At 43.6% G+C, this 12,195-nt stretch overlaps 1 protein-coding gene across 2 annotated transcripts; it reads right to left on the bottom strand.

The window, feature by feature from the left end:
* Positions 1 to 923: 923 nt before the first annotated feature.
* On the bottom strand, positions 924 to 11,953 carry LOC142584344 (uncharacterized). 2 transcript variants are annotated; one of them, XM_075694497.1, is made up of 6 exons: positions 11,852 to 11,953; positions 11,345 to 11,567; positions 9,457 to 9,518; positions 7,214 to 7,321; positions 5,173 to 5,199; positions 924 to 1,199 (listed from the first exon to the last, which is right to left on the bottom strand). In XM_075694497.1, the coding sequence occupies exons 2-6, from the start codon at positions 11,481 to 11,483 to the stop codon at positions 1,125 to 1,127; spliced, it is 411 nt and encodes a 136-aa protein (XP_075550612.1). In that variant the 5' UTR covers positions 11,484 to 11,567; positions 11,852 to 11,953; the 3' UTR covers positions 924 to 1,124. The 2 variants fall into 2 exon arrangements, with proteins under 2 accessions (XP_075550612.1, XP_075550614.1); XM_075694499.1 differs by having other exon boundaries at positions 11,811 to 11,949.
* Between the last annotated feature and the right edge of the window lie 242 nt (positions 11,954 to 12,195).

The raw sequence follows: 12,195 nt of genomic DNA, 5'->3' as shown, positions 1-12,195 counted from the left end.
TATCACGCCACAGTGTGAAGGTACCCACTGAAAGGTGACATTGTGGCCATTTCTAGCGTGGTCGAGATGCTGTTTAATTTCTATAGGCATGGAATAATACAGGCCCCATCTGAGGACACCGTCAATCGTTTGAGGAGCTGTCTTGCGCTTGCAATCGCAGAATATGGTCCATGCGTGAGGAGAATTTTGGGAGAGAAATCGAAGTGCCTCCCGGATAGCAACAAGTTCTGCGGCAGTTGATGTTGATCCACGGTCTAGTTTAAACCGCCGAGCGATGAACATATGTGGAATGACGAAGGCTGCAGTGGAGGCATATGGTGTGACAGAGACATCGGTATACACGTGTACAGTATCTCCGTAGTCTGCAGAAATGTGCAACAGGGTAAGTTGCTTGAGGCCAATAGATGTAACGGAGGACTTTTTAGTAATTCCAGGGATCTGCAATGTAACGAAAGGTTTATGCAGAACCCAAGGGGGTATTTGCGGAATACAGCTGGGAGAAAATATTGACGGCAGAACACTCTGATGGCGCGATATAGTCATTGAAAAGCTGGAACCTGGGTGGGTGGCAGGGAGCGATGATAGGGGATGGTGCATGTGTCGGGTCAACACGCGAAGGTACATTAGAAGAGGCTCGCAAAGCAAGTATACCCTAATAGGACAAGCACAAGCTTCCGCTACTGTTCCATTGGTTGACCGGCAGGCATCCTTTTAACCGTAAAGATGGCGTAGTACATGGTAAGTTCTGTAATAGACGTTCTGTAACACAGCTACGCGTGGCTGGGTACTTATGCCGATAAAATAGGTCAAAGCGTGCTCTGTGGCCTGGTGTTGGGACATCTTTACGGGTACCTCAACCTTTGGGAAGTGCACCTACCTGTTGGGAAATCTCCGGCAGGAGAACGGCAGACATCCGTTTTTTTTTGCTATACCATTTTATTCCCAGAATTACAGGAAAGTGAAAGAGTGTGCCGTAAACATGGCGCGAATTTAATCTCTGTCATTTAGCACTTTATTTTTTCCTCATCCAGCACATTGAAAACGGCGTGCACCAGGGCGTGTACGCGTCACCGTCAGAAGCGCATCTCAGTTGGAGTAACGGTGTCTTCGCTCCCTCTCAGTTTTCAGCTCATAAAGATCTCTTTGAGATTGGTGAAGCAATGCCAGGCGCTGTCATAAGCGTCTTGCTGGTTTTCCGGCTGCAATTCGAAGTGAGTGTAAAGGAGAGCAATATTCAGCATGCTATATCGTTCCAGCTGCTAAAACTGTTGATTTCTATAACTATGCGTAAAAAGCATGTGTAGTATGGAAAGGATGTGAGATATAAGTTGAGACGTGGTGCAAACACTCATGACGCGCTGTGAATTTCAGCGCCCGTATTCCCAAAAATATCTTACGCTGAAAGCGTTCGTGAGAGAGAATTTCAGCCAACCAGCATCGGGATTGGTTGAATAAGACCAATCGTAAATTGGAGCATCGGGATTAACTGTAAAAATCACTTACGAACCAAATGCATTTGCGAATTCGGTCGCAGATATTTGCCTGGCGCACTGCAGCCACTCTCGCTCTGTTAAAGAACTGCTCACGTGACATTTCTAAATTTTTGTTAAGAAATGAGGTCCTTGCCCACCGAAACCCTAAAACGGTAATACTACGAGCCATAAAATGCGCAATGTAATTTTACTATAACAACTTTTTTTTTTCAAAACATTTTCAGTGTTGTTTTCTATAGGCGGTGCTTGTGTTGTGACGTAGAAGGTGGTCACATGGGAGCAGGACATTGTGACGTTTGGTGCTGGCTCCGTCTCGGTCAATCGTCCGCTATGCTGCTACTTGTCGCGCGACGTGATGTAGCAGCACAGCATGCGTTAGAGCAGGCCGGAGCGAGTGGAAAAACGTTACCATATTGTGCTGCCACGTGACCGCTTTCTGCGTCATGACGCCCGTACACGTCCGGTAAAAATCAGAATTCAAACTAGTTCACAGAAAAGCAATTATAGAAAGGTATTTATGGTGCTCTGGGGGCGGCCAGTATTTTTTTATTCTAGTGTGTTAAGGCACGTGCCTTTCGCGCCGAAATCCCGACGTTAGTATGCCAGTGTGGCATCACGTATTTCAATAAGGCACTTTTTTTTTGGGGGGGGGGGGAGAGGGGTAGCGGGGTGGGAGGTATTGTGGCCTATCGAATGTTCTTGACTTTGCAAAGTTGAACCTTTGACTTTTTTAGAATACAGTGAAGTACATCTTGCTCACTGGACGATAAGATATCATGATCGCTTAGCGCAAGCAAGGAAGGACGGAAGGGGAGAATATGAACCGGCTAGCCCTGCTATATGTACTTCTGGGAGGTGATCTGTAAGGGTCCACCTAGTGGACACGTCCATTTCGTCTGCTACTGAAGTGCTGATTGGCTGTGACACCTCGCTGCTGCGGACGTGCAGCCCAGCCCAGCCAATCAGAACTTCAACAGCAGACGAAATGGACGTGTCTACTAGGTGGACCCTTACAGATTACCTCCCCTGGAGTACGCCTTTACCGACAACAATAGTCGTCAAAACCTGTGACGTCACGGCGAGCTGGCGCGGCAAATTCAAGCGATGTTGCCACCCGTTTTTCGGTTCTGCGTCTTTTCTCGCTTGCCAAGCCTGTTCTTATGGCAAGAATGGATTCTTTGGAACTGTAGAAGGGGTAGTTCGCTACAACAGTGAACATTATTGTCTCGTTAGTCTTCCTTGAATAACTGACTTTTCTATCGTATGACTGTTGGAGACACGTTGTAATTTGCGAATTGAAGCCGACGAGTTTGCATATCCATGAGAGGGAATTGTGGGGACGGCACCAATTTTGTGTTTGACAGCGCTTATCTCAAAAGTGGAGCTAGTTTCAAAAGGAACTCCAAGCAGATGTGTCTCGAGAACACACCGGTTTCAATGCTTCATTCGTCCGCCATGGTGGCGCAGTGGTGTTGGCGTCGAGCTGCTAAGTACGAGGTCAGCGCGATCAAATCTCGGCCGCGGCTGCCGGATTTCGATGGGCGAGAAATGCAAAAACACTTCCGTGTACCATGCATTGGTTGCACGTTAACGAACCCCAGGTGGTGAACATTAATCCGAAGTCCCCCACTACGGCGTGTCTCATAACCAGATCGTGGTTCCGTCTTGTTAAATTACATAAGTAAAAAGTTATTCAATCGCAGTGTGCATCCTCACGCGACTCGTTAAAGAATAATTAGTAAAATATTGCTGCTCGTGCACGTTTATATCGGTGGTATTTATCATTAATGATGAAATTTCAGATTCAGAATTCTATTTTATATTTAGGACAATACGAGCTACGGTGCATTGCGTGCTGTCAATTCATTAATTTTCAATAAACAGCTACTGCTCTGAAACAAGCGAAACTACGAGACATCGACGAGCGCACGGGCGCATTTAATAAATTCCGACTTCGCAGTGCCTCTCGAATGTATCGCCGCAGCACACTCTAAAATAATGGCACACTGCTCAATCTTGAAAATGAAATTCGCATCTATGAAAATGCGCAGATCAAAGGCAAACGCTGGAGTATCCGTGAAGCGAAGCTCTAGTAAAGCGGTTAATGAAATGCTTTGCAACCAACGGCGATGTGTGCAATATCGTTTACTTTCATGCTATGCTTATCCACCCCAAATTTATTTTTATCTGCCACAAAGTTCATAACTTTATTGTGCTGCAAGTTTTCTTGTTATGAACAGCATCGTTCGCAAGCTATGCCGAAACGCAAGCTCCAGTGCAGGTGGATGCACTTTGTGAGACAGATACGCAGCGATGTCACAAGGGCGAAGGCGCTGCGTGATGCTTGTCGAAGGGATAATAGTAATGACAGGTGTAGGCATACAAAAGTACGACACGCATCAAGCGACATTTAGGGATTCCTGTGTGCCACAGGGACATATCCGCTCTGCAGAATTGGCCAAGAACGCCCCCCCCCCCCCCCCCAAGTGGCACGAACCTAATGGGTAAGAACATGTAAATCTAAGAATTCGATAAATATAATTTACTATTCCATTAACAGAAGAAATCAATAAATATAATTTATTATTCCATTAACAGATTGATGTGCATTAGAGATGCCTGTGAGCCGACATTATATGTTCAGGTTTGATAGGAAGCTACAATATAATAAATAATATATTTATTATCTGTGTACTTGGTTGACGTACAATGCTTACATGTACAAGCCGCTTCACTGATACTTTTATGTAACCTTCGTTCATGTATCCACAATTAGATACGCCGAGATTGCGATCAACAGACACAGCAGACACAGCAGACACATTCAGAGCAGCCAGAAAGTCACGTGAAACTATGGAAATTAGGCAAAGAAAGCTTCGCTTTAAAGCAAAGTGTCGCGCGCTTGCGCTGGCATTTTTTTTTTATTTATAATTAGTTTTGGCCGCTGCGTTGTTTCCGAGGCAACTGTTGATTAAAGGTATGAAGGTCATGGATAATGCCACATTACAACAAGACCAAGAGGCCCTGCAGTGCCTAGGCCTTTCTTTTTTTTTTTTTTATGTGGAGCATTCTTCTTCGAGCTCTGCCACCTTTTGGTAGGCGAACCTATCTCGCCGTTCTTGTAGGCCGATCCCAGCCTAGATGTCGTCTAAAATAATGTGCCGTAGGGGGCCATTGGGCATATGCCCCTGGGATTTAGTTTACTTTCAATCCTACGCGTTGCCATGACATGGACTGTGTCCTAATTATTATGAATATACATACACTATAGCCTATAACCTCTACATAACCGTTCGCTACGCATATAGTTGCATTATTCGTACAAGAGCCTCGCGCTGCAACGATTTGCGCAATGTGGATTTCAACCACAGTTGTGTATGTCAGATTTCTCTGTACCACCTTCCCGCTTCCGTTGGGTAAGGTAGCCTCCCGGATGCTGTTTCGATTAAGCACCCTACGTTTCTCCCTTTATATCGTCTCCCTATTGCTCAACACTCCTCAAAGGGATAACACCTTGTGAATATGGTCTCTATGCAATACATGTTGCAATAAAATCTATGCAACCAGCAGTAAAAAGACAACAACAAATAAATGGCAAAGAGTGAGCGCTGCACAAAAGTGTCAGTGCGACATAACGTTTCTTCAGCAAAGTTAAATAAAAAAAATGTTAGTTACTTACAGGCAGCTCCTTGATCCACGCATTTATCTAAATGGTAAAAAATTAAGCTATTAACTTCACGAGGCACAACTCAGCGCTCGCCTATGCTGCGGCGCTTGATCATCGAACGATTACGGGAAACAACTGAGTTTCACACTAATCTTACTATAACGCAATGTGGCACTATAGTCACTTCACCCCTCTGGCAATGTCGAGTAGTGCATTGACAGTTCTACGATTCGTCAAACCTTCATTAAAAGAAAATGCTCGTCACGGCTTGTGTCTTAGTTCTTCGTGGCTCAGTTGCGTCGCAACGCTTCCTTATGAGCGGGTAAATGTTCTACACTTGCTACTGATCAATGTCCGGTTATTTGTGCTTCATGCATAGTGCCTGGTAGTTCCGGAACATTTCTTTCGAACAGCAAACTGTTTTACATCTAGAAATTAAAAATTTTGTCCCGTTCTCTCGCGCGCGCTGGGTAGCCTCTGCAGTTTCAAGTACGCTTGTCGCTAAATCTAGATGTTCCCTAAACAGTAACACCCATTATGAGTAACTATTTCCTGGGCTCTAAACAATTATTTCGGCATTTATTGCTACCAAACAGTCCAGCGGTAAAAATTAGAAAGTAAATGTAGAATTAGCGATCACGAATTTTTTTAAGAAGCTCGGCACAAGAAACAAAGAAGCTGCTTCAAACCAGAAGTACGAAAAAAAAATTTCGTGCCCTATCCATTACTATAATGCCAGCAAGCACCGTATTTTCGAAACGTCCTCAAACAAGAGCTCTAGTTCAACTTTTATTATGAAGGCGTGCCTACAGATCGTGCCAGAAACGTAAACACGCGCACATCAGCCTTGAAGTAGTATTTTATAGACGAAAAAGAAGGCCTAAGGAAGGGGCAAGTGATCTTGTGAGTTCAGTTAATAGTTCGATAGAATTGCGCAATGCTGCTTGCTTAGCGCGCTGTATGTTTGGTACTATAGTTAGACGCAACTCGTTGAGGTAGCAGCTTTCTCGTAACAGTGACGTTACCGTTTGATAAACCATCACTTAATTTGCGCCACGAAAACACGACATTGAAATTAAAGTTCCCAGCATATTTCCGAGTGATCAAATACAATAGAAATCGTGCTCTCTCATGCCTCTACCAAAACACCAATAAATAATAGGTATAAATAAATAAATAAATAAATAAATAAATAAATAAATAAATAAATAAATAAATAAATAAATAAATAAATAATCGTAGACCATTTGTAAACAACCAAAGACAAGTTACCCATACAATGCAACTTTGATTTTTATAAACATAAATATGGCGATGGCCGAAATAGCGTATAGTTGAACAGGCTTTCCACCATATGTTACGAGATTAGCTTGGTGAGAGAAAACGAGATCTGTGTGAGAGGCTGACTTCGAAGCGAAATTTGTATTTACGCTCTATATTGTCGAGATAAACGTTACAAATGTAGCTGAATATAAAATTTTATGTTCACCATGCTAGCAACGCTCTTAATCGGAAACTCAAAAAATAGCAAATTTCCACTACCATTAGATTGCTGAAAAAAAGGTTTATGGTTAGATATATCAGTTTTAGCCTTACATGTTTTTCTAAATCCTACAGCTGAATCAGAGAAGCTATAGAGTTACACTTTCCGCAATGCTTTCCGAAAATCACCATAATAAGAGACAATATGAGCATAAGAGACTAATTGAAACTTCAATTCTGTTCCCTTAAATCTCGACGAGGATGCCTGTTCTAATTATGATTTTGTGAAGCGTAAAAAATAATAGTTTTTTTTTATAGAGCTGGGAAATAAAATGTTCCATTTAGCGTTCATCAATTCCAGATTCTACAATGTGCGCCCTCTTTATTTCAATGTTACGAAGAGTCGAGTAACTGCATTTTACCACAAACTATAGATAGCGCAAATTTTATTTAGGCCGATTTAAAAGTCGTCTGGAAACGTCATTTATCTGCTCTAGAGCACGTTCATCGGAAAAGTTTATACACAAATTTTTATTACTAAAACAAGGTTCAAAATTCGGTGCACACGAACCATCGAGTAGCCGTCGTCATTATTGATTTCACAGAACAGCATGATGGTCTGCACAATGCTCATGCCGTTGAATAGGGACGTTACCGACTCCTCCACCTGTTTGGAAAACTGTAGACAGCAATGAATGCAATGCGGATCAGTTATCTCACAGCAGGAGCTGACATTTCCAAGATATTAACTCACGTGATGCGATTTAATAAAGGAAACAAGGAAAAGCCCAGCAGATTTGCCTGACCGCACAGAATCCCAGCCCGACTATCAGCGCAGTCACTTCTTTCGAGCTGTTGTAGACATTAGAAAATATAAGTGGCCGTATTTAAACAGCGCGGCTTAAACATCGCTCATACATGTCCCATAACATCGTTGCAATTTCCCGGAAATTTAAACTCAATGTCACATTTCATTTTCCCAGGACACCGCAAAGGTATGCGAGTACGACGCTTTCGAGCAATTTACTACAAAGGCCCTAATTAATCGAAAACTCGAACATTTCTGCATGCACACTACTAATAACGTAGACCCTACTCCTCCCAAATATTAACAGCGCACTGCACTCTGTTCTTCCTGTGCATTGGGCAAACATACTTACACGATTATAATGCTTTGGATCACGTGCGTTTATAATCTACGGCCAAGGATGCATTCATATCTGACACTTTAAAGATTATCAGCACATCATCCATAACGCGACTTCCATACCTTGCGAGTGCAAATTTGGAGTCATTTTCAGTTCTCTCAGAGCGCTAGCAAAACGATCACATGATGTTTTCGCACGATTCCATCAGCACGAACCATTCCGCTGTAAAGTATGGGTCTAGAATAGTGTGCGACATTCGAGTCACAAAACATCGAGTAAAGGTTTGAAAGGGGCTACTGGGAGGGCGCCAGACCTTCGGAAACCGCCACAGGGGCAGCGCCAGAATGGCGCACAATACCCTGTAGTTCGAGCAGTAGTCTATCCGGACATAAACTCATGACGAGCTCAAGGACTTGATCGCGCCGTCCCCCAGAATGCCATATAGGAAAAACTTCCGACAAAACTTTGAGTGCTTGTACACTCAATATTGCTACCGTGCATTTGGACAGTACCACTTCCTTGCTTATATGTAATACACCTTATGGACTTCCGGCGTCGTTTGCTAAAAGTGCGCCCTAAACTTAAATAAAAGTAATACATTAGTGCAGCGTAATGTTTTTTAAATGAAAACACAACCTTTAATGCCCTTGAGGAATAGTTATGTACATTTTGCAAATTTCTATTGCCCTATTATTAGGAGATAGACAGATATAAAAGATGTTTTTCGTTTTTAACAAGTGCTAAACTAATTTTGTTATCGAACAGGACACGAAACACGCTTATTTGACGGCATTATCGTGCGCCAGTGGAATGCGAGTGGTGGTTTTTTTTTTTAGATCGTCGGTGACGTAGCAGCCTCCCTCCCCCTACCCTCCCTCACCTTTCTTTACACCCCATGAACGTTCATAAATCTATTTACAAGTAGCTCTCTCTAGTTTTGAAGCAAATCATGGAACGTTAGCGCATTCATGTCATGTTGCCTGGTCATTCATAGGTGCCAGCTGTTACACCCACCTGCAGTTTTCTGTGCCATCTTAATTCTTTGCTTTTGCTTATATTCTTCTATGTATACGCGCACTCCATAATGCTGCAGAATAATAAGTTGTGGGATAATGGTGAGTACAAGTGTAATACGGAAGAGCATAGGACTTGACTGTTGCAAGTTAGCGCCTTTCCTCTCAACTTCTCCGAATTTACATATCACCCTGCCACTCAGATTTAAAGAAGATGCTTCAAGCCTGCCGGTACGCTATCTGTAAAAGCTGGCTGATGTTGCTGTTGAGATATTGCCCATGTGCGGGATCGAGAGCGTTCTTTGAGTGGTGCTATAAAAAAAAATAGGATTCTCTAATATGACACATAATCACAGTTGACTATAGATAGAATATCTTGTTTAGTCAGCTTCAAATCAACTTTTAGCCAACTCACTGTCACATCGCTAAATGCGCGTTCCTTAGCTGACTTTCAGAATTACTTGGAACTCTCTATGTTCAGGCCCGAAAGGTTTGAGCAAGCGCAATGCACTGATTACATACTCTTCAAGATTATGTTGTGAAAGCAACAGCAGTTTATGGGGATCTGGGAGTACGTGCCATTGGCGTTCAATACTGTTTTCATTCCTCTACAGGTTGTCTATTCATGATTCAGGTCTCCTGTAACTACTTACATGTGATGGTAAGTGGCTGAAGTAACATTTGGAAATACTTGCAATCTCGGATTCTTCGTAAGCTGAAAGTAAACAAATAAACACAGTATAGAGGGAGTCACTTGCAGAATGATGATTATCTGCCACCACCAACATAGCAGAACAGCCTAGTACATGCTTGATTTCGTTGACGACGGTTATGGTTATGGTTATGGTTATGACGACGGTATATTTTATACATATTTCTGCGCTCTCAGTGTTGTGACTCTGTGCAACGCTCAAGTTAGAAATCAAGATATGACATCCCTTGGCAGTGGCCATTCTTTTCACGGAGAAAATGCGCCTAAGGAGTTTTTTGCGACATCTTGTTCATGTATACGCTACCTGCGCTCTTTTTTATGGATAACTTCGTAGCTTACAGAAAATGATACGTAGATGTCGGCTGAATGCTTAAGGAACAACACTGCTACGGTACAGTCAACTGAAACAAAACATTGTCTAATGAGCATTAAAACTCCAGCCATTATACAATGTATAAACGCCGGTTGCTTGGAGCCAACACAAAGGTAGTACGTTCGTCAAGGTTAAAGAGCATACGTGAGGTAAGTGATGTCATCGATAGACTTAAATAGTCCATGGGCAATTATTGTTGTTTATATATACTCCTAAGCAATTAGTACACGAAAAAGTGCAAAATAAGCACGTACCTGGCGAGCTGCGGACGAACCTGAACGCTATGCATGGGATATATAACACGCAATACCACTATCCTCACTTCACGTAGGCTGCTATCGCCACTGCAAGCTGCGCCGATTTTCTGGTAGAACCGTTCCAGCCGCCGAGCCTTAAGCAACCGTATCTGGTCGCCTGAACTCAAGCAGCTCGGCACAGCGACTCTCGCAGACGCAACAGCTGCAGCCGCCGAACAGTATGCTTCGTATACAGAACTAAATAAAGCATCTCTCAAAGACACAACATACGCTGGGACAAAAATAAAACATATTTGTCCTCGCGCCTCGCCTTCTCTGCGTGCTTCGGAAGGCCGGCAACTGTGAACAGACTTTTACAGCAAAAGCGATCGAGCATGTCAAACGTATTACACGACGACGCCCCAAAGTTAGAATTCTCTGTTGCCGTGGTCAAGGATTTGGGCCACTTCTTGGGCTCTGCAATACTGCGGTACCATTCCCTTAAAAACTTGATACCGTGTTTCCGAGAACGTGTTTTGTGCGACCAGGAAACGTGTTTTCTGAGGATGCGTGTTACGGACAATAGCGTCCCAATTTTCATTTTCTATATTCAATTGGCCCAGCTTCGACTTCGTGGCTGCACCGGATTAGCTTCGTTTACAAGAACTCCACGCAAGTGCGTAGAGTAAGAAGTCGAGCCCACCTGTAGCGCAACCCGACCGCATTCACATGCATCCTACCAAGCGGGTTGGGCTAGTCAACCCACCCCTTGCAGGCGGGTTGACCGAACTCGCCTTGACCCTCGCTTGGCACGACTCGCTAGCGTTTATATAAACCAAAAGAACAGTTTTCGTCCCTGCAAGCCGGCTCGACGCTATATTGTAGGGTTCATGTAAAGATATAGTCATATAGGGAGCGCCCAGCATAGGCATCCAAAAATTCGTATGTGCAGAGCCCAACACGAGGTAGTTTTATAGATTTCACAAAAAAACAACAATAAAAAGTTGGTAAAAGAAAGGTTGGATAAGTGAGCTAGTTGGTAACACATATTAATAAAAACTTAGAGCGCTAAAAACACGAAGGACGGAGAAAAACTAACTAGCCCACCTATGTGCCTTCTTTTGCAATGTATTTCTATGTGCGCATGCGGTGTGTTTCTTTTTCTACGTCCTTCATGCTTTTAGCGCTAGAAGTTTTCATTAAAAGGAACGGTTACTCACAGCATATGTTCGCGTCAGGCATGTAGTTCTTCTTTTCCCTCGTCAGGCGACGTTCTCCGCAAGCGCCTCCCGTGAGGAGAATCGCCACGGCAAGGAGTAACACTGTCGCCTTCATAACAGTTGCTGTGGCGCGTTTCATAGGATGCCTGTGGCAAGCGACTATGATCGTCTCCCACCGCCTCCAACGAGACGTCGTCAATGACGGAAAAGACGATAGCTACCACTGTAAAAGATCGGTGTGCAAAGGCATATATGAGGGTCTCAGGGTGAAGGAAGGTACCCATGAGGGTGCTACTGTATATAGAAGACAGGAGTACGTAAGATCATTCAATCGGCTGAGACACCTCCCGAGTCTTTAACAAATACGCAAGCCTTTAAAGAGCAAAGTCTGGTGCGGTTTACTGCTGCTAGCCCGTATACACAGCAAATTAGGTGCATTTCAGATATTATTAGCACTTTAACTTACCAACAAAGCGTGTGAGACGTGGAATTACTCTTGCACCTTACCAGATTCAAGGTAGCGGTGCCATCGCCATCGAAAATGAAATGGTCTGGGGCCCTTTGGACAGCTACTGCCTACCAACTCCCAGGACAGATCAATAACTGCTCACGCGAAACGTGGGCAAATTCTTTTTTTTTTTCGAGGAAAGGAACAAAACTAGAGAAATAAGGCCGATGGAGTACCAGACTCACTTATCAGATTTTTATGGTAATGTGGATATGCTAAAGAAAAAAAAAAGACGCAACTATAAGCGTGCCGAGTGGAGCTCCTAAAAAGAATAACCGTGGATTGAGGAAGGTTTGCGGAGAGGGCACTATGAGAGCGCGGCAACGGCCAACCAGACTGTGCC

This window comes from Dermacentor variabilis, chromosome 6 (assembly GCF_050947875.1).
Source record: "Dermacentor variabilis isolate Ectoservices chromosome 6, ASM5094787v1, whole genome shotgun sequence".
In the NCBI taxonomy this organism is placed as follows: Eukaryota; Metazoa; Arthropoda; class Arachnida; order Ixodida; family Ixodidae; genus Dermacentor; species Dermacentor variabilis.
This window is presented reverse-complemented; position numbering and strand designations above follow the sequence as displayed.